Source organism: Barbatula barbatula (assembly GCF_947034865.1).
Source record: "Barbatula barbatula genome assembly, chromosome: 12".
Classification (NCBI taxonomy): domain Eukaryota; kingdom Metazoa; phylum Chordata; class Actinopteri; order Cypriniformes; family Nemacheilidae; genus Barbatula; species Barbatula barbatula.
In genome coordinates this window covers 7997678-8021863 of record NC_136775.1, presented here as the reverse complement: position 1 = coordinate 8021863, position 24186 = coordinate 7997678, and the positions used below count along the sequence as shown (strand labels likewise).

Below are 24186 nucleotides of genomic sequence, written 5' to 3'. Positions count from 1 at the left end.
AAGCCATACAGGTTAAAATGACATAAGAGGACAGATGTGATCAAATACATTTTGTATTTGGGTTAACTACTCCTTTAGGTTTAGTTTTTATTTCACATCCTTGACATTACCCGAAAACATTTTTCTAATTTAAAATGTGTGAACCTTTAAGATTTTCCAGTCTGTTATTTGACGCCTGAAATTTAGCACTGAAACAAAAGGGGTCATCTGGAAGTTCAATCTCTTAACCCGACGCCAAAAGGTCATCTCACAGTGTGCTATTATATTAGGTTCAAAGATCAGATATGAACCCTGCTGAATGTTCATATGAGAACTGCCTGTCAAAATGTATTTATGACTCCTGGCAGAAAGAAAACAAGAAATCTGCTTGTTAAAGAGGCATGTTGCCATTTTTTAATATTGGCTATAAATACATTTATGAGCTGGATAAATGTATCCAGGCCTGCTTTATAAAACATTTATGAATAATTCATTTTTATGTTTTTGGAAATACAATGCTCTGGTTATTCAAGAGAGACCATTTATTTTCTGAATGACTTCTTTTACACTCAATCTTCACTTTCTATTATCATCCAGTTAAGATTCTTACATACGTTGCATACGTTGAGCACCTAATGGAGTTTGACCCTTGATCCCAGGCTCAAGAACCCACTGCTGCAATGTTTAGTCTGCGGGAAGCAGATTACAGGCAGTCGAGCCCAGCTGGATGAAGCCGCCTGCCTCACTGACACCATCTCACACTGTGCATTTCATGCTCCTGTGATTAGCGCTCTAATCTAAAACTGTTGCTTCACTCTGGTGGTCCTGCTGACACACACACCCAGTGGGGAGCCTCTGCTGATTACCGATCTGTGCTAAATGGCTCTCTGTGTGTGTGTGTGTGCGTGTGTGTGTGCGTGTGTGTGTGTGTGTGTGTGTGTGTGTGTGTGTGTTTGGTGGTCATCTTTATTTGACAGGCTCATAAATCAGATAAATTGTTTTTTACTTTAAATCTACTAATGTCTAAAGGTTTCTAAAGGTTTAGTTATAGGTTTTACGGTGTGGAAAATCGGCTTTCAATTAATCTTTTAAACCTTCTCATCTATAGAAAGTGCTGAACAATATAGCTAAGATGTGTGTGTGTTCAGGTTTCTGTTGGTCATTGTGTTAGCCATGACCAAATGTCCCCACAATAATATTTAGTCTTAACCACCTACATTGTTAGCTAGTTTACAGTCATGTGGATGTGATGATGCATAAAAGTCAAATGGATAGCAGAATGGATGAGATGGAGGAAAGTCTGTACTGTACTGGTTTGGACACTATTACAAGGGAAAGATATAAACCGGAAAATCACAACATACAGCCGCAGAAGAAAGGAGACCATCTAGAGACCGTTTTCTGATTTAAGATTTACTGTTTGTAGGTATTTATTTGGGTAAAATTATATTTTTTGTTTTATTCTGTGAACTACTAACTATTTCTACCAAATTTCAAATAAAATATTGTGTTTATTGTCATTATTTGCAGAAAATGTAATCTGGAGAAAGGGGTCAAGATAACAGAAAGAATGCTCTGTATTTCAAAGAAGTTAACAAGTAAAAATTCACTTTTAAGCAATGCAACAGTAGTATTTGTATGTATTTAGAAAAAGTTCAAAAAAATGTAATGTGATTATAATTTATTATGTGTTTTTATGGATTTTGATCACATGTCTTGTCATGCTGTCAGTCTTTCACATTGCTGTTGGAACATTTTTAATCACTCCTTGGGTTTGATTTGGTTGAAATTCAACAAAATGTCCACAATACATTAAGGCTGATTTGAAATAAAAGTATTTTTTTGCGGGTGTATATTAGAGGTGATTTTTGTGTTATGAAGAGAAGTGTCTTGTCTTGACCACAGACAAGTTTACAATTCATTTTGTCTAGCTTCTTTCCATCAATACTTGCAATAAATTATGTTTATATAAAAAATATATGTCAAATTACAGAAAGATTTCTGTGATGGTTAGATTTAAGAAAGGGATGAGGATAGTGTGTGCATGTAAAAAAGAAATTCAGCAAGATTATTTTGTATAGCCAGATGATATTTTATATTGTATTCCTGTTCTTGAATCTCACAGTGCCATATGACACTTTAAGATAAAAAAATCACAACTGCTTACAGTCTGCACAAAAAGAACAAAATCATTTTTTAATATCATTATGAGACATAAGCTGAGCATTCTTTACAAATAGTATTTAGTATGACTGCGGAAAGCTCTCCGAGCAACTGAGTGTACTGTATGAGCAAATTCATTAAAATCCTCTTCATTCAAGGATCCTAAATCCCGCAAAATAAATTGTATTGTGATATTTTATCACATCCAGACATATAGTATTTCACTGTGCAAAAACAGAGAAAGAGAGTATAGGAGCAGCTATGACTTTGCATATGTTAAACCATCACAAAAATTGTGTGGGAAAACAATCTTGCAACATACAACAGGCTCGTGAGTGAGCTATATTTCTATAATGACAAGACGCATGTTCGGTTCTTTAGACAGATGTTTTAACATTCCAGATTCTACTTCCTTCAACGGAGGCAAGACATTCAACAAACGTATAGCAAGAACGCCCAGGACTAAACGAAAGCCTGTCGGGTGGATGGATGGATGGATGTGTCTGTTTATGTGAATTGCTCAGGGAGAAAGAATTTCACTGTAAAAACAAATTAGTAAAGGAACATTCTGCAGTCTCTTACCGAGGTCTCCTGAACGTGAGGCCGTACTGCTGGCATGCAAGGCCAACAGTAGGTGTGTACACAATGGGCAAGAATCGCTCGACGTCTGAGGTCAAGACCCGATAGAACAGCTTCTCATTGCGGTCCTGGAGGCTCATCAGAAAGACGTATCTGTGAGAGAATAAATCCATGTAACAAACTGGGGTTCTAGTCATGAACAGCAGGAAAACAATAGTCAACCAAAATATTAATAAATATACCACGATTACCAAACGATTGTGGGAAATTACACTAGGAAAACAAACTTCTAAACCTTATATTAAATCAAAAAGAGGAAGTCTCTGTGTGCATTTAATTACTAATAATTCACAACTAATCTGACAAGCAATTGATGTGCATGAACAGAATTTCTACAGCAAACCCCAAAGGAACAAGCCAACAAACACTCACAAGGCACAACTTGCATCGTAATTCAGTCTATTACATATTTGAATTGCACATTGATTCTGTTATTTTGTTTAGTTGACCGGCCGCCAAAAAGAGTTTCTGCAAAAAGTGAGTCAATTGGAGAGATGTCTGAGGCAGCCATTTAATCTGTCACCTCTTTTTCCTTCCTATTCTGTCAATGTACAAACTTTCTACGACAGCTAGTAGATGTGACATCACAACCTGTTTGAGTTGTTTCGATTTTGCTAATGTAACAAAAGCTTAAAACAGACAGACCCACATCCACATGAAAGAGAGAAGGTGGGTGAAGTGAGACGAAAACTGAAGGGATTACAGAAAACGGTTGGATAAAACTCACTAAAGACTATTGATAGTAACAATTTCTGTAACTGGTAGATTGTGGATTATGTATTTAGTGTCAACATGACACAATCTAAAAAGGGGTTATAGACAAATTTGATCAGACATGAAATGACACGAAAGTACTAACAAAACTACAAACACCACCAACCTGTCATAATACAAATTATTATCCATGTGCTGCTTCTTAAAACAAAGAACAAAAGCTTTTTTCCTGCTTCTATCAAAAAATTGTTGGAAAAATACACACCGTTGACAAAAATGCCCCCTAGACATGTTAAACACAAGTTCCTTGTTATAGAAATACATTCAAATACGTTCAAGTTTTACATCTGACCTAAATTAACAAGACCACGTCACATTCCCCATCGGTGCGAGCAAGCCTTCCATCAAAGAGCATAAAGTCTCTCTTGTTTGGCCCAGGAGAACCATGTCCACCTTCCTCATGCAGAAAGATGTTTACACGGGCCGGGTGGGTGTACAAGGTGGGATGAGAGGAGCCTGTGCTGAAGCTGACAGTCACAATGGCATCATCTCAAGAAGGCTGTTTGTATGTAATGTATGTGATATGTTATACTGTATGTTGTGCCATTGTTTAGGAAATGGCAGGATTTCAAAATGAGGTGTTCGGAAAATGTTAACAAGTGTGATCATTTCGGACTGCAAGAGAAATGTTTTCTGCTCACGCCACTGGTAATGGTTTCTTTCTCCACTCTCTCTCTTCCCGTGTCCTTCTTTCTAAACATTTATTTCTCTCACTTCCTTTCTTTATTTTTTAGGGGCCAAGCCCTTTAGGGGCTGGTGCCCCTACTGCTTCTGTTCATATTCTTCTTCTTCCCCAATGGGAGTCTATGACAGTTCTATGAACCGTATGTAAGAAAATGATGAAATTGTGCACATTTATAGTGGTGGTCCTCACCAATCATAACTCCAGACAGCGCTTGAGCATGCAGCTGGGTGGCACAGTTCGTTAAACCCCATTCCTTGAGATGTTGAGGTTGTGGGTTCTGATCTTGTGAGAGCTGTGTGATTTGTTTACATGTAAAGTCTACATTTAGTTCTCACCTGTTCTTTTTTCACGTACTTTTGATTCTGCCACTTGCACTCTCATTGCTCTACGCCAGCACGGTTCCATGCTCCTTGGCAACCTTGCAGCTATATTTATTCTTACTTTCTTTCTTTCTGTCTGACTGTCTTTCTGTCTCTTGGTCTGTTTGTCTGTCCCGTTCTTTTTTACATATTTATTTATTTGTTCTTTCATAGTTACTTTCGTTCTTCTTTTCCTTTCCTTTCCTTTACTTCTCTTCACTTTCCTTTCCTTTACTTCTCTTTCATACTTTCCTTTACTTTACTTCTCTTTCATACTTTCCTTTCCTTTCCTTTCCTTTCCCTTTCCTTTCCCTTTCCCTTTCCTTTCCCTTTCCTTTCCTTTCCCTTCCCTTCCCTTCCCTTCCCTTCCTTTCTGCCTTTCTGTCTGTCTGTATACTTTTCTGTCTTTTCAGATTTTATTTCCTTGCCTTTTCCTTCCTTCTTTCTTACTCTCTTTCTGTCTGCTTTTCTTTTAGCCAAAAACCTGCTCACCAAACAAATGACCACAATGAGAAAGTATGTGCATTCTTTAATGAACTGGCTCTACAACATCTGCATAAATCTGTCTTGCTGTATGTTCTGGAATGTTTTTTTACTGCTCCTCATTCATGATTACAGTCTGAACTGAACTGCTGAAAGGCCTTTCCTATCTTTACAAATGTTTTTTTTAACTTAATTTGTCCTTTATTTTCTGACCAAAGCAAACATTTATGTTAAAAATGTTGGCATCTTGCCCTGTCTATAAACCACTCAAAATAGTTGACAAAACGTCGAATAGTTCAGATAGCCTGGGAAATAATTGCTCATTACAGTAACCACAGCATAAATTGCATGCTAAGGTTGCATGCTTGTTCGTCTGAAGGCGAGCGACCCTTCCAGAAATAAATCAAAGTGTGCTGTCTGGGAGAACAAACCAAAGTCTCTCATGTGACAGTGTAGCTTTGAGATATGACGAGTACCAGAACAACCAGGCAAATATAGGCAAGAAACACGCAGGAATAGAACCCCTACCATTTTGGGAATGGAGTGGCATAATAGCCAGAGCTAATTATGTCCTGTCAAGCAGCAGGGCCATTGCGTGTTTGATGTATTTTTGCTTTGGACTTCAGATATAAAAAACATGGTATAGTTCAAAAGAGCAAAACTTTACAGAAATGGCTCACATGCATTGAGAAGAGATCTAAATCATTAGGACTAAATCATAGCATGATCTCTTTTATCCAGTATAACGTGTAACGATACAGATGGGAAATCTGGTCAACAGGTAGTGATGGGTGTCTTTACTCACCGGTCTAGATCGTCTTTTTTCAGGTCGTAGTTCCTGAGGACCTGCAATAGTTGCACATCCTGGCTGAGGAAACAGGGAGGCAACAGACCATGAATGCCCAGCTGCAGGCGCTCCTCCAGGGAGAACGCCATGCCCTGCAGAGAGGACACATGACACACAACTATTATTCATTTTCATAGCAGTAGTTTGATGGTGTCATGTTGCCTATAATCCCTCGTGTTCATTGGTCAGCAGCTGTGGTTTATTCACAATAAAGTTTTATGAATACAATAGATTAGAACTACAACTTAATATAATAACATGATATACATGATATAGCACACCTTGTCTTCAATCTTATTTCTTAAATACCTGTTTGCAACATGCACTGTTAAATTAAGAATTATGCATTTCGTGGAAATACATTTGCCCACAAAGTCTCTACAAGGGCTACAACTATAATAAGAAACATGTATACACTTTGACTTCATTTCAATATTTAATCTTTACTTAACTAAGCCTCTGCAGCTGTAATATTAAAGTTTTGTTTTGGAAACAAACAAGACATAAATCTGCATATTTCCCCTCTATTTTCTCTTTCAGATGGCCATGGAAGTATTCTCAAGAGAGAGTGTTGTCACAGAGCTCTGTTCCTGACTCCCTGTTTGTTTTGTGCAAGTCTTTAATGCAAGTAAAGCCACTGGAAGGTGACAAAGGTCACGGTTCGCAATGTGGTGCACAGCACCATGTAAGCACACCTCAAAGGCCAAGACTGCTGGTTTACCTTTGATCTGCTGACTCTGACCTTTAAAACACATTCTATAGCCAGGGGGATGTCACTTCATACTCCACATCCACACTTATATTCCACAAGCGTGGAATGTGTGGATATCTTTCAGGACCACAGCTGTGGATGGCACGGTGTTGGATTTGAAGCCAACTTGCCATTTCCATAATGACAGACTTGCTTCATCATTGCTACGCCTCTGGCTGCTCCTTCAGAGGAACCACTAAAGAAGGCCAAAAACCGTAAAAGCCAGTGCTAGCTTTGCATTCTAAACATGTCTATATTATATACATGGTCGTGTTAAGTGGTGTGCTTGTAAAAATGATTTTGGCCCTGCAAACATACAAGAAACCTGGTCTGGACACGTGCAATGAATTGTGGTGTTATAGACGCAGTTGAACCCAATTGAAACCACTTAAGCCACACTTAAAAATAAATCAATGATGTATAACCTCGCGAAATCTCCAAGTGAGATCTTCAAACAAATGACAATAGACCTCTGCTTATAACCAAGTTTACTTTTCTGAGCTTTTCCTGCCATTAATCTTATCCAGCTGGCGTCAAGGATATGTTAAGTGGATGTGAAGTTAATTTCCCTCAAGCTCACAAGGCTGTTCTTCTAACAACTAACAACCATAAAGTGTCAAATTTGTCTTCATTAAGAACAGAATATTGTTTTATAATTAAAAACTCAACAAACTGTTATGCCTGCTTGAAATGATTTGCTTGAAAGTGTGTATGTGCCAACATTTTTTTAAATGATACTTTTGTATTGTTTAATGCCATACTTGTAATCTTAAGTGTAAAAAAATGAACAGTTGGTTCAACTTAAAGAAATTACTTCAATTGGTAACACCTTAAAAAATTGTTTTTCCAACTTAATTTTACTTGGTCAGTTGCACCTAAATTGTTTGTGTTCACACAACCCTACAATTACCATTGATCTAACTTAATTTTACTGCATTTCATCTTAAACGTATAAATGTTCCTCAAATCATTACCTGCAAGTAAAAAACCTTATAACCTTATACCATTGAACCTCAAATCATTAACCTTATTTTCAAACCAAATTTAGCTTAAAAGTAAAATAATATTATTTGTGAATTATTTATTTTCCTCAAAATGCTACTAAATGTTATCACAAGACTTAAATTGCTTTAGAAATATTTATTAACATTAATTTATTAATTCAATATATTTTCCTTAATCTGGACATACAATTACGCAAAAATAACTGAAACATCAGAAGTTCAAAGTCTTTTTAGTTAATTACATTGAACGTGCATTAATGATGAAGAAAAGTAAACATGTCTAGTGTGTTTGAATGAATGTCTCTCGTGGATCTTGAAGATCAAGCTAAAAGGAGTACTTTTAGGAACACATCAAAAGTGATTTGAAGGAGTTTCAGATGAGCCAGGTTAATAATGTACATCATACGCAGAATCAGGGCATAAACTGATGTAACTGAAGTCAAACGATTCAAAACTTGAATCCCTCGATTGCAATGTCAATGTCAGCAGTTGGTTCATGAAGTTCTCAAAGCTTTATTTTGCCCTTCCCTTTTTGATTTTGGTTTGTTGTAAGTTGGGCCTAAAAATGCCTGGCCATTGGAAAGTATAGTCCTACCCTTCTTTTGTGGCTAACGTCATGTGATGAAGAGTTGTTGTTAAGAGGGGGAGATGAACTCAACGTTTTTAATTAAAGGTTACAAATGCAAATTATATAAAAAATAAAGGTGTGCAAAGATAAATCATATATAATAATCACTGCAAAACTGTGTAAAAAAGGGGTGTGACGAGACACTTCTCTCACGAGACGAGACACGAGACTGTACTTTTTAAAACAAATCCTCAATGATGAAATATATTGGGAAAATCCGGTACACAAAATGCAAAAAATGTGAGAATTGAATGCAGTAATAAACAATGCAAAATGTTTTGTCACAAACTCAAATGACAGGAAGGACAAAATGGATAAGAGCCGTGGTTGTTTTCTCTATATTCTTTTTGCATTGTGCTCGTGTTAGCAGAGGTGGAGATCATATCACACTGTCAATCCTCCTTCCTCCACTCAATAAACCATCATAGCCTTCAGAGAAACAGTTAAAACTACATAAACACATCTTGTTTTATGCTTACATTGCACATATGTAAGAGACAGATGATGCGTTTTTGAAGAGGTTTGCCTATGAATGTATTTGAAATAACATAATGTGAACTTACAGTTGCTATACGGTACTTGTGGTACAGTCCGCTGGCATTCAGCCGCGCGCTTTACATAGAAAAACAGTGGGAAAGTAGCACCGCGAGATGGAAAATCACGTTGTCTATGACAGCTCACAGCACGGCACGCACATACTTTGTGCAGTTATTAGTGTGTTCTGTATAGTAATGAAAACAGGTCGAACCACAACAAAATGTGCACTCGCACAAAGGGTCCCAAATATATTTTGAGGTTGCACAATTTAAATTTAGGGAGCATATGTGACTAGAATGGTATTTGAGCCCAGCACTCCATCATGCCAATTGCATACTTATCAGATCTCAAGAGATCTCGTCATACCCTTAGTGTAAAACACTTCGAATTTTCCTGTTTGATTTCATGGTGACTTTAAAGGGAAATGTTATGTAGGCTTCAAGTGAGAAATTTCAGTAATCAAGATATCTGTGCGTTTAAGTTAAAAAGTGTACAATTCTGGGTTACATTTTGGAGAGCAAAAGACTAAGTACATTTACATTTACATTTATTCATTTGGCAGACGCTTTTATCCAAACAAACACCCATGTTCACTTTTTACAGAAACACAGATGTTGCTCAAAGTAACAGTCCATGAATCAAGTTTTTCCATACTAATATCTCAGATGTCAATATTTGATGGTTTAAATACCCATGGGAGGTCTCTGTTAACGCTTTTAAAGCATTTCTTAGGGTTTTCCTTAGTCAGATAAATCCAGCTTTTAGAACTGTCACATCAGCGAAACGTAACATCCATAACATTGTTTGGTACTCATAAATACATACACAAAATTATAATTCTGATTTTATGCTCTATGAAGAGCCAAATACAGATTTTATATTATATGAAGAGCCATACCTTCTAAAATTATATATTTATATATACTGTATATCCACAGTATATATATTGGGTCATGACCGAAAGGACAAGATCCCGGAAACAGGCGGCCGAAATGAGCTTCCTCCGCAGGGTGGCTGGGCGATCCCTTAGAGATCGGAGTAGAGCCGCTGTTCCTCCACATCGAGAGTGGTCAGCTGAGGTGGCTTGGGCATCTGTTTTCCGGATGCCTACTGGACGCCTTCCCCGGAAGGTGTTCCAGGCCCGTCCGACCGGGAGGAGATCCCGGGGAAGACCTAGGACACGCTGGTGGGACTATGTCTCCCGGCTGGCCTGGGAATGCCTCGGTGTCCCCCCAGAAGGGCTAGAGGAAGTGTCTAGGGTGAGGGATGTCTGGGCATCTCTGCTTAGACTGCTGCCCCCGTGACCCGGCCCCGGATAAGCGGAAGAAAATGAATGAAATGAATGAATGAATGTATATCCACAGTCAATAACTGCACATGACTTCTAGAAAGATCCTGTGGCAAAACAACACAATCTCAAGGCAAAAAATATCTAATTTTGGCTTTTTCGTATCAATTCGTACGATCTTAATTTCTACATTTGTACATACCATTTCTTTTCGTGCCAGTGAGGGGTGGGGCTTTAGTATTGCTTTTTTCTAGTAATCAATTCACAACATACAAATTCATACAAATTAGCAAACCTGTAAAATAGTTACCAAGTTACAAGAAAGCAAAATATTTTCTTTTATGTTCCACAGAAGAAAGTGTCATACGACATGAGGGTGAATAAATGACGACAGGATTTTATTTTTGTGTAAACTGTCCTTTTAATTCAATGGAGGCATTGGATATAATTTGTAGTGTATCTTTGGTCTGTTGTCCTAACAGTGCAGTGTGCCACTGATGGTCTGTATTTAGGAGCATTTAAAAAGTTTAAAAAAAACATCCTGCCAGGTCTGAATTACAACCTTAAATAAATTGTGATTAAAAATGAACATACTGTTTTCTCGAAACGCTAGTGGTTTGATGCAAGTGTATGTAGTGCCATTCAAAACTAACTAGACAGTATATTAGAGACTGAAGCTTTGCTGAATACATACCCAGGACAACTTTTATATAAATAAACATGACCTTTACTGGATGTGTTCACATCCAAACCCTTACAAGCAGCAGACTTAGCAATAAGTACATGGAACAGTGTCCTCAGAACATATTTACATATGTAACTAGTGATTTCAAAAGCTACTGTACAGCAATAGGCAGACTGAGAACAACTCATCCTAATCAAATATAATTACTCATAGAGTATATGTAATAGAGACACTAGTTGATCTGGGCCCAAATGACAAGTTAACATCCTTGACGACAAAGCTGCATGTGGAATTCCGCAGGGCACGTCCACCGGCCCAGGACTGGCATACTGATACCATGGATGGCTGGACCTGGAAAAGTGGTCTGTTTGATGGCACGCATGGATGGCAAGATTAGAACGACAAGCCCCAGAACTCACAGTGGGGCTGGCGTGGGAACCAGTGAGGAACTTGGCGCCGTTGTGAGAGATGATCTTGCCAAGAGGGAAGAAAGCATGTGGGGTGCAAGACTCACATATCCTGATTAATTTAATTTATAGAAATCATACAACAATACAGCAGTAGCAATGCTGTCATCTGTCGTAGAAATGACAAGAATGGGTCCAACATTGGACAAGTGAAAGGGAGTCTATATTAAAGTTGGAGGAGGTTGTTCAGATGGATGCATTGTTAAAAACCACTTAGAAGTAAAAAAGCAATGAAATGTTGTCATCAACAAAAACCAACATGCTGCGTTGGCTCAGGTTGTAATATCTGAAAGGCTTTCTTTAGGGGAAAAAACAGCAACATGTGAATGCTTCCACATGTGCAACAGACCACATAAAAGGCAGCGTGTCGTGTGCCAACGTGTGTTATGCCCACGCAGGCTCATGCAAGTAGAGCAGATGAGCATGCCAACCCGTAATCTCATGATCAATGCCGCCTTCTTTTGGCAAGACAAGCCCTAAAACAAACCACCAAGTGCTCAACTTATCATTGTGGAAAAACATAAAAGCCTTGATTTTCTAACCCGATAGAAGACAGTTCCTAGCCTCCAAAAGCAAACAAGCTCTTCAAGATTCCAGGCAAAAGGTCTTGTTCAGGAACTCTGGCATTCCAAGTCAAACAGTTTGATTTGAATCCTGAAATTCCCAGTTCTTGCATGCAGAAAATGTTGCAGCGGCCCCAAAGGGATGCCAAAAAAGCACCAAGACAGAAGAAAAGCAAGAGAGGTTGAAAACGCTGTTTTTAAAAGGAACTTTATGGAGGGAATTATACATTCTTGATAATATAAAGAAGCATTTGTAAAACACAACAGAGTTGTTGGCTCAGTATTCAGCTGAGCTCTAATTTTGTGGTGCTTTTACTGGTGAGAACAACTTGGGCTGGGTCTTCTGCATGGAATTTTTCTTATCAGACATACTTGATGTTCTTGGATCGAGGCCACAACACTAGTCATATGCAAAACACACACAGCATTCTTACACCAGCAATGACTCCCATACTACTCAGATCCAAACCATGGTGTGAAATTAATCTGGGGTCACTATTTGGTCCATTTCAGATTCTCAAAAAGGATGTGAGAAAAGAGATCTTTCGTATCTTTCATTTCAGTCTTATAAACACGCCGTCTGTTTATCTTTATTTCACAGATAAACACAGACAACTTTTACTCAAATTGTGCTGTTTTTCTGGTGCATTTATATGAAAACACTGAAAACACGTTTATTATTCTTGCTAAATGAATCATGCTTTCTCAGACCTGATACAACAGGGGAGCAAGGGATCAGATGCTTTAGAGCAGAATGTCTCCTGAAAAACATTTTCTCCAACTTAGATTGATTTATATATAGATATGTTTTCATACACACAGTACATGCATGTGCTATAAATATAATACACACAAAAGATATTTGCCGATCTCATCCCCTCATTGACTTTTCCGTTATCATATTGTATTTTAATGACCTAAGGCATAGAGAAGGTTAAATGGTGTTGTGTAGGTGTAAAGGCTAAAGGCCGTTTTAAAATACAAATTTCATCCGGTCTGGCTGGTTGGAACTTGGATTAGTTCGTTCAGGTGTTGTTTAATATGATAAACAAGCAGGCTTTCGAATCAGAAAAAGTACAGAAAGTAAAAAGAACATACTGCATTACTGTACTTTAAGTATTTACTGTAGGGCCAAAGAAATTTAATTGGAGGAAGGTAACCGAAAGTAAATCTTTTTTTAGATTTCTCTGCAACAGATCACCTCTACCAAGTAGTACAAAAATAATAAAGACATAATCAAAAGTAGAAGCTTCATCAACAGATGGCTAAAACATCCCAAACCATCCAGTTAATCATTTCGCATCCATCAATAATGCACTGTCTGGTCTAAGACCAGCCTTGTGTGTTTATTTATCGTATAATATCTTTATCTGTTTTGTACACAATGATCCCAGGAGAACGACTCTGTATTTTTTTATTTCTCTATTTATTTTTTCTACAGAGATTAGTCTGTTTACACTCATATCAATTAGCAGCTCAATGAGAAAACCAGGCACACCATCACACATCTCAACAGGCATAGTCATCTCTCACCAGAAAAGTGAAGGGGGATACAGATGTTTGAATTCATGTCATAGAATGAGCAAAATAAATCACCCAAAGCCAATGCAAACATGGCATATTTCAAAATCTAAGAAGTTTCCATTCCAAACAAATGTAATCTCATTAATTGAACATCACCAAAACATTAAACTTAGTCAGATTCAATATTTTCAACCCATGGTTGGTTAAAAAAGGATGAATGGATGGGTTGAAACAACAAAACATTTTGGATAGATTAATTTATATAAAAAAGGTTGGATCCCTTTTACCTTGACTACAAGTTTAAGTTCTACATCTGCACTAAAACGGCAGTTGCTACCTCCGATTATATCCTATATTAAAATATTAAAATAATTATTTCATAAGAGAAATGTTATTTCCAGTTGAAGCAGAGGCAGAAACACAACACTAGACATATCAATTGTGCTGACAGCTCCATTAATAACTCCCTGGGGATCTTGATATCATTCTGAAATATTTAAATGAACTTGAAAACATGCCTATCTGACAGTATTTTCCTGCAGCTGGAAGATAAAGTCACCAGTCAAAGGCAGAAAGCTATAATTAGACGTATTTGATCTGTTGACAGATCCCCAAGGATTCCAATGATAAGAATTTTTTAAGGATACATCTCTATCAGAAAATCAAGATGTGTTTAACGTTATGTGTGTGAAGGAGTCAACACTTGCTCCAGGACACTTTTTTGTTAAACCTCATTTTTCCGTCTGCATTTTTTCTGGTACACAAGTCAAGAGATTGCTTACCCACACTACACTAACTGGAAATCCTTTAAGTTTCTTGATGTAGAACCCTGATCTCTTTTCTCCAAGGAGCCATTGCAAGAGCACAGTGTTTTCTTTATCAAACTACATCAACTTATCTTTGATTGTGCAGTAATTGAAATGTCACGAAGAACAAACACTTGCGAATTAACTTTTCCAAATGTTAAAAAAGTAAATCAAGCTTCTATTTCTTTCAAGAATCCCAAAACTCCTGGCTAGCGGAAGGAAAGCATTGACGCACACCTGCACAGTGCAAAAACATCCAAATGGATTTTGCCTTTGCATCTGACCGTGGGTGTACTAATCATAAAGTACACATCTGCACAATGCATCTTTGTTCAAAGGTTATCAATCTGCTAAACTCACTATTTCAATTTGGGAATCCACCATGGAAAAACAAATCTGTTTTCACTGAAACTAGTGATTATTTTGCTAACAGACAACGTTAACAAAAGACCATTCTCTTTTGTGCTACTCTTTTATTGCTATACTCTGTTATAATCTGACCTCTGACCCTGGTATGTTGGGTAAGAGGATTATTGGGGTGAGTTGCCATAGCTCTGGGACACAAACAGGTCATGAACGAGAGAAATTCCCCTTCCTCTGAATCCAATTCTCCTTAGCAAACTCTTACTTTGTTTTCCACAATAGCAACAAGGTCTTAAACATGTATGGAAGGCAGATTTGGTTTTTCTGATGATGCTGTAAAATGTTTAGTCTAAGGAAGGTTTAAAAAAAAGCTAAAGCTTTAAAAGCCGGGAAGGCACAATGCCACATTATGTATTCTATTATGCCCGGTATAAATGACACGATTTTTGTGGCTTCATAAACAGTCCTGGGCTAACCTCGAAAGGGAAAGTCTCATCTAGTTAAGGAATGTGTATTGATTAAGGTCCCAGTGATATGATAAATGTCCACAAAACATGAAATGTTTGCCATTTTACTTTCTGCTCTTTCTAGCCATCCATCTCTTTCAGACTCAAATTGAAGACTAGAGAAGGTCAAGTCTGCATCAAAGCAAAGACTGTAGATTTATTTATAAATTTCCGATGAATACACACAACATAAACCCTGAGAAATGTAGCGTATATATGGCTCTAATTTTACAAACCAAAAACAGAACAGACATATGCTGCAGACCAGACTCAAATCCTGACCCGCAAGAACCAAGGTTCTTTGTCCTAGTTCTCTACAACAATGTACTTTTTTAAATTAGAGGATTTTTCCTTAAATTATATATACATATGATCGTTTTATCGGATATACGCACCTGGCCTGAAGTGAACTTCCAGTCTGTGTTTGGTTATAATAAACCAATTTTATTTATATTCATTTAGATTCATATATTTATTAATTGTATTAATAAGAGTACAATATAAAACCAGGACACTCCGTCGGTGGTCAAACACAACATGTCTAAACTACAACTACAAGGATTATCATATTTATTTTCATTCCTATCTTCATTCTTGTAGTCTCTTTATGAGCTGATCTTCCATCTATCATTTTAAAATGGTCTGTGATCAGTCTTAGTACTAAAATTGGCCTTTCTGTATTATAGAACCTCTCAAATGACCCTCTTCAGGGCTTTCCTTCTATCCCAAAGAAATGGAAAAAGCTTGACATCAATACAACTAGAGACAAAAGACTAAAAAGTAACCACAAGGGAGGGGTTTTCAAATACCAGACGGACCAATCTGATGACAAGTCAGGGGAGAGCAATGCACAATATTTAGTATTGAAAGAATTATGTAAGAAAAAGGCCAATTTATTATAATATCTGTTAGCTTTAAGGCCATTTAAATGCGTCAGTCCTAAATGCTTTCTCCATATTATACATATTCACAAGTACTTCAAATAATGCTTGTCATAACTTAAAGAATTCCCATGACAGAGCTGTGGTCAATCAGGTGGTTGAAAAAACACCCATAGACTTGATCATGACATCATCAGCCTTTTCCTTTAGTCATGAGATTTACAGTCAATTACAGTGTCAAGTAATCATTGTTTTTGGCAAAAGCCATCTTCAACCACACCTATTACTGTCCAGGAAGAATCACACAATGTCTTTGCAATGTTATTTTCTGTCTCAACAAAACACTAACAGTTTGTTGGATGTGATGTGAATGTCCACTTTTAGCATGGCAGCACCTGTATAGCTTTGTGCTAAACAACCAGCTACACTGGTGTAATGTTAATGGGGCAGAGCGGATAAAACATAGACAAGATGAAAATAAAAATAAAACCACCCTAGCTATCCCTGGTTGAAGCGTGTACACTGTTTGAGAACCATGCCGCATGGCAGCTAGCCGGCACATTTAATGTCCAAAGAATGGTCAAATAAAGAAGGCAGTTTCCAAATGGTTTGTTCAAATGGAACTTCTCACACCATTCAGAACAAATTCATGTCAGAACACTGTGCTATATTCTGTCTGACATTTTTTACCAAATGTTAATAACAGTACTGTGGAAAAATCTTTTTAAACACCTTTTCTAAGTCCTTCTGTTGATGGAACAAGAGATCCTGCAACAGTTGATATAATCCCCATAGAGACCTGATCTCAACATCAGCAAGTCATTCTGGGATTACATAAAGAAACAGAGAAAACAGAGCTTAAATCCACCGACGAACTGTGCAGGTTCACCAGACGTCTGCCAACCTCTTGCAAACTACTTTTTAAAACAGTGTTTGTAGGTATACAATTTTATGTTTACTGCACTTTGTAAAAAGTTTATTGATAAATAAAAACTATCTACTGCGTTATATTTGAAAAAATCCCAGTTTACAACATTTTTACAAGTCCTCATAAACTCTTGCACAGTACTGTATAAAGAGTCCTAAAGTTATAAGTAACAACAGAAGGACATATAACATGCTGGTTACTGTACCCTATTCTTATATGACAATTCTTCCCACATCCCTCCACCTCCATCCCCACTTCATATTTTTTTGCTAACACCTCCATAAGCATCATCCATAAATGAGTCGATGAATTTCCATTATAAAGCAGCCCAAAGGGACTCTATTATCATTCTTAAAGATTTTATGAAAAGGCAAAAAATGTGAAACTCTTTACAAGAGCGTTAACATTAGTAAATGCCTTAACTGACATGAACTAACAACGAGTAGTACAGTTTTTCAGCATGTATTAATCTAACGTGAGGTACAGGGATGTCAATAAAATTATTCATGTTAGTTCATGCATTAACTAAAAAGAATAGTTACGCCATTTAATTTTAAAAGATTGTATTAGAGATTAATTATTAATTGAAATTAAAGTAAGATTAATAAATGATACAGAGGTTGTTTATTGTTTGTTCACGTTAGCTAAAGCATTTACTAATGCTGGCAAAGTGTTAAAACCTGTTTTTCAGATTTCAGTGTTACTCCTAAATCCTATCTGCAGATTGTGGAGAGCATTAATATCTTTGCCAAGTGGTCCAGAGAATGCAAACTACCGTATGTCTGTCAGATAACTTTCCCCACATAAACTGCCCACATGAACAACTCCATTAGTCTGAATCACGGCCGGCTGATGTATTTATGACTTTGTTTAGACAGTAGATGACAATTTATCTTAAAGGTTTTCACCAGTTTGACTGCCACTTGAACACAGTTGTGTAATAAAACAGAGAATGATTAGCTTAAAGAACCTAAAAACACTCTATATTGGGAAAGAGAAATTTTTCAACTGCTACAAATGCTGCGCTGCAAGAAAGACACCCTAATAATTGCACAAAATCAAAAGACCTCACGTAGGAGAATAAGTGATGACAATGTTAAACAAAGATGATCAAAACTCCTGTAAATCAATGCAAATTGACATAACAGTGCAGCGATGAGGTTAAGAACACAGATTTTGGCTTCACTCTATAGGAAACATCTTTCCTCACAGGAAATGTAAACAAGGTTGATGCCTCATTAATCTGTCTTCCATATGGCTCACCGTGGTATGATGCTGTCCAACAAATCATGTTTCAAATCTAGAGCTAAAAGGATTATCACTCAAAGTTTCAACACAGGAGACAATGAAGAGATCACCGGATTTCATTTTGTTTTTAAAAAGCAATCCCATAAATCACATTTTAGGAACGTATAAATGGTATTGTTGGTTAAATCGCTCTGAAAATGGCAAAAGGCCGACAGACACAGATTCAAAATGCTGTTGAAATGTACATTTAGTTCCAGTTCTAAAATGTTTTTCTGAAAACACTAATTGAAAAAAGGTTTTATCATGTTTGGCCATTCATTTACTATAGTGCCACAAACTTGAGAACACATGGTTCAAGCCTCAAGGCAAATTCAGTATCAATCCTCAACCCCACAAAAAAATTGCATGAGAAAAGTGTTATATTAACTTTACTGAAAACTTTCAAACCATTTATTCTCTTTACCATTCCTAACTTCATGGATGGGAATAAAATATAGAAATGTCAAGCAACCCCCAAGCGAATGCTTTCACTTTTTCCCTGATGTCTAAGTTGATGCAATTGGTACCTAACAATGAGAGTTATTTTATTTTGGAAAATTAATGAGTTAGAATGAAGCAACAGGATTCTGGTTATGTCCTTTCTTAGCGCATCTCCTGACGGGGTGACTGTTGAATCTCCATAATGACCACTGCACACTATCATCGCCCCCTTAGGGGTTTTTTTGTGCCGAGAACCTAATTTGACACCATTCACATTCTCCTTATGTTTAGCTAGATTATTCCGACGCCCACCCATGGAGCGATCACCCATGTGAAAAAGCTGCACATCTTTAAGACAACAAAAGTTGGTTAAAAAACGCTTCTTTTTGCTATAACCAGAGACTGTGACCAATCTCACCCCATTCCCCAAGGGAATCATGTGACCAAAAAGGTGAGCAAGCATGAATTCAGAGATTTATCTTCTAAGCCTTTTAAAATGAAAATACTCTCAACAGTCACAAACCGCTGGTTCACACAAATGTGAACTGAACTTGCACTGAATGAGCCATTTACACCATAATAACTGTAAAGATAACTCCAAAGATAAGATTTTCTAACATTTTTCAAAATGTAGAAGAACAGAGGAGTGAAGCTTAGCATAACATAACATTTTTGTCTGTTGGTGTGGACGCTATACATTATGATATGGATCTTTATGGTTCTTGTTGTGATAGAGCCTTGTATACGAGCTCTCAATAAAACATTTTTCTTTTATACAAACAAGACTAAAAGAATCGTCAAACCTCGTTAATCGACATGATAACCGTGTAGTCCACATGACCGCACAGCTGAAAATAAATCTCTGTGGTAGGAAAATATGTTGTTTGACCTCCAATCACAAAAACATAGCATACGCATTAGATTAAAGCTGTCTGTCACCATGAAGCTTTAGGTTTGGCATCCTTTATTAAGGAAATAACACAGGAGACAGCAACAAGACGAAAACAAAGTCAAACTAGTAATTCAGATGTCAAATCTGACGAATCAAATAAATACATTTTTGACAGTTAAAATTATCATTCTTAATGTCATGCCATATGTGGTGTTGCTTTTGAAAATATGTTGTTTCTATAGAACTTTCTAGAGTATGGAAATAAATTATATTTATTTATATTATAATGTACAGTTTAATGTTTCAATATCTTGTCAGTCATGATGCGAAATACAAAAACAGATCTTTTTGAGTGATATATTGAAAATTCTACCTCATAAGAATCATACTACACTGAATGTATGTGAGATTTTCAGTGCAGCCAGCCAAAATAAAATGCTAAAGAAACATGTCTCTAATGTCTAACTATTATATAACAGTACACAATCAATTATTATAATATCAGATTCAGGGTCTATCCATTCACATTAATTTCAACTTAATGAACTCCCTCCACAATTGATTCCTAACTATTAATTCCATTTACATTAGATAAATAAGATGTTATTATATTTCTCATCAGCATTAATGATTATCAGGGACCATCACATTCATATATATTCACTCTGTGCTTATGAGGTCACAAATCTTATCTCTGGTTTATGATTTGGCCTCATGTGCACTTTATCAACATTTTCTGGGAACTGTTTAAACCCATGAGGCTAAATCAATTCTGTTCCATCAGGTCTCTTTCTGGTGATCTATTTTTGGCCTAGTCTTTGCAAATGAACAGTCCAAAGAAATCACTATCAGTTTTATCCAAACAGCTAAATGTTTTGCTCCAACTTGGCTTAACACACTAGTTTCTAGTCAAGATCTTGATTATTTGTTTCAGGTGTGTTTTATTGGGGTTGGAGCTAAACTCAGCAGGACAGTAACCATCGAGAAGCATGATATGAAATCCCTGGTACAGAGAAATTCTAGCACGTGTGTGTGACAGAGAGAGAGAGAGAGAGAGAGAGAGAGAGAGAGAGATGGATATGTGACTGGCACTTAATCTCACCATGATCTCTCCTCATTTAACCACCCCATTTAGCGATGGAATGTTTTAGTACTAACCTGTGTACCAACCTGTGGGTGGTCTCCTCCCCACCTGGACACCTGGGCTGTCGTAGATATATGCATCCTCATGGAGCCCACCTACATAGAGGTGACCGACAACAGCACCTGACCTGCTCTAGCAGCTTAGAAGATATCCTATCCAAACAAAGCTAGGTCTGTTCCGCCAACCCACACACACACATACAGTACATCTCCATTGCATGCGTAAGCATTGTCAGCATCTTCTGCAGTCACCGCACTGTGATTTAAGCACAATCCAATCTGACTTTTCCTTTAATACACATTATAATGCACGGCAAAGTATTCTTTTTCTTCTCATAGATCAAATAAATCACAGATCCTAGAGAAATCTGAGACGTCCATCAAACATCGGCTAAAAACACATCTGAAGGTAAAATCATTAGCATTCAAATGAAAAGAAGAGTTTTACTCCTCCACAATTTTCTCATTCAAGTCTTTCTGGGAAGAAAGTATCCGTTAAAGGGATATATATTGAAATATAACATTCCCTGTCAATCGATTGACTTAATCAGACTGAAAATCTTCTTCGATAGGAGGATTCGGTTTAAACTGGATTCATGCCCTACCAAAGAGGACCTTTAAAGATCTACTTGACTTTGAAGTGGAGAAAGGAAAATGTTCAGGGCTTGGCGACCCTTGACAGCCTTTGACGGACTGCTTATTTTATTTTACTCACCCTTTTTTACTTTAATTTGAATGCAAAATTGCATGCAATTGGGAAAACCTCTACCCCCCTTTGAGATTAAACACACCTTCTTTGTGCCAGAACAGACACGTGTGAAAGGCCAGGTTTGCTGGAAAATAGAAATAAAGCGACAGTAAAACCACTCTACTAGCAGCAGGCAGAGACAGAACAAGGTTCTCTGCTTGTCCAGTTTCTATTGCCAGCTGAATCATTTAATCATATATATATATATATTGAATTTCTCTGTATTTTGATATCTCAACAAACCCCTGCTAATGTCAAATTAAATATTTGAGTGGTATGATATGAATATAATAAAATGGGCAGCATTATTCAATTCTGTTTTATCAAACTAGGGCAAAACACATGCTTGACAAGGATGGATTCAGAAAATCATAAAGTAAATATGGCAACAGTACAAGCCCTTCCCAATATGGCAGCAATGTTAATATTCAATTCAGCAGCCAATGTGGAGTCCATGCCCAGCTATCAGCTTGCTCACATAACACCGCATCCTAACCAAACGTGAAGTGGTGTGATTTCTGCGATAAGCAATTTGTTTGTCTACCGAAGGCGAAAAAGGGTACAATGTACAATGTATTGTTGTCTATTGCTACAAATATACCCTTGCTACTTGTTGTCCAGGGTCACAAATGTCCTTCCCTAGTGAATACAGACTATATCATTTTAACTGGAATGCGCATGTGATGCTTGAATGGTTGTATTTTTACACTGTATCTACATTTATTTTGACAGCCAGCCTATAAATCAATAATCCACAGGGAAGATCAAGACTATGTCGCTAAATAAAACAATTGTCCAATGTAAACAATTCTTTCAACAATTATGAAAACCCTGAATGCAACAATCTCCATTCAATTTCATCCTGGAATAAGTTCCCTCTAAGAACCCTCTAACAAAGGATCAGTCCAAATTGTGGAACTTGGCACAGACAATCACCACAAGGGGGCCACAAAACCATTGACACTAAACTCAAAAAGTGCCACATTTCCAACTGAGCTCTTGTTTCCAAAGCAACTTGAATGAGCATCTGTTAGTCACCTGTGCTCCTAAAAGCACATTTCCCCATGTGAAATAAGATCTGCGCTCTGATGCTAGGAGAGTTTTGTGCACTACTGTTTTCGTATTCTGATTCTGGCATGGCGTGAAGCCAGAGACTAACGCTGCTGGCCTCGATTCACACAAGTGGTCATTAATGACAGATAAACCAGAGACACAGAGGAGGTTTGTGGAGAGCAGGGCAGGTCCCTCTTTCTCTCCTCTGCTCCACAGAGACCTCTTTCTCCTCACCCCTCCTCTCTTCACTGTGCAAAGCTTCCCTCAATCACAACGATAATATCCTGCTAGGACCTCGGGCAGACACAGTGGAGGGCTGTTGAGGAGAGAGAAGGTCAGAGGGGATACCGGGGAGGGGCGGTGCGAGTAAAAGCAAAGTTGCGGACGTGAGGCCTCTACGTTTTCTTTGCTCTCAGCGCCACTGCATCCATTAACGTGTTGTCTCTCTCACTTAGAGAGAGGAAAGGCGAGAACAGTCAACCCCTGTGATTGCTCAGCCCAAGGGAAGGCAACAATGTCCCACTGGAGAGCCACAGGGTAACGAGTGTACAACCCTGCCCAAGTCCTCTCAGAGATCATTTCCTACCGTCTTTTCTGATTTCCCTGTTTTGACAGTAGATTTTTCAGAAAGGTGTATGAAAGAGCAAATGTTTTACTCACTGGGGGCCATCTGTGTGACCGGCAATCATCTAAACATGAATTTAAACAGCCTGCTCTGTTCTGTACAGGTAGAGGGGTACATTATAGCGATGCTAACCAAAAAACGTTTTTTATTGTGCATTCAAATTAATATCAATTTAACTGCAGTTGCGGTTTCTTTTGATTTAAGCCATAATATAAAAAATACAGCTAACTAACACAACAAAACATAATAAAACATGATAACATAATAAAAAACATGATTTTAGAATTTTGGAAAGATATCCGAAATATGACAGACGTTTCTCATTTGTATTTAGCAAGAGCACACAAAGCAACAGCGCAAAGCACAGTCCTCCCTTTTAATTAATGTCATTAAATCTAGTCTCTGTCTATAAAACAAGACAATAACACTGGTTTTAGCTTATTAGAAACAGGGCTGTGGGTGGAACTAAAAATCCACGTCATAAAAACATTAAAAGACTTGGAATTGTTCTCACACCCCAATGCACCACATGAGCGTTAAGTTGTGGCACCAGTCTGGCAATTTCCAGCGCAGCGGGCACAGGAGCTGCATTAATGGAAACCATTAGGCCAAGATTCTGTTTGATGAACAGAAGAGGCACCATGGAGGGTAATAACTGAAGTGACACATCGAAAGTTCAAAACCTGTTATTTTTAAATCACATTCACACAGTTATTTGTTCTATTACAAGACTGAACAAAATTGCACATTATGTTGATCAAATCTGAAACCAGTTGGTTAAGACTGTGCCCACACATGCCCCTGAGCATAAGTCAACACAAGACCTTGGTTTATTCTATTTTAAAATATATAACTTTTAACCCAAATCCCTGAGGATAAACATTTAACACATATTCCAAGTATCAAAGTCAAACCATCTATACGTTACAGTGAGTTATTCATATTAACATGATGTGAAACCAATGTTTGCAAACAACATCAAAAACAGCATCATGACCTCTTTAATGAGAGGGTCAATGCCAACTTGCTTGCATCAATAGCTAGTTTGGATTAAAGAGTGTTTAAGAAAATATTTTGAGCAGGGGTCAACATAGCTGAAATTACTGAAGTAAAAAAGACAACACACAGGCTGTGATC

The 24186-nt window shown here is 37.4% G+C and overlaps 1 protein-coding gene across 1 annotated transcript in view; it reads right to left on the bottom strand.

The window, feature by feature from the left end:
* The window catches only part of me1 (malic enzyme 1, NADP(+)-dependent, cytosolic), a 59855-nt gene that overhangs the window by 33833 nt on the left and 1836 nt on the right, over window positions 1–24186 (bottom strand). Inside the window, exons 2-3 of the mRNA XM_079470518.1 lie at window positions 5888–6021; window positions 2725–2874 (exon numbers count right to left, since the gene is read on the bottom strand). Coding sequence (XP_079326644.1) covers window positions 2725–2874; window positions 5888–6021 — 284 coding nt within the window. The remainder of the gene's footprint in view (window positions 1–2724; window positions 2875–5887; window positions 6022–24186) is intronic.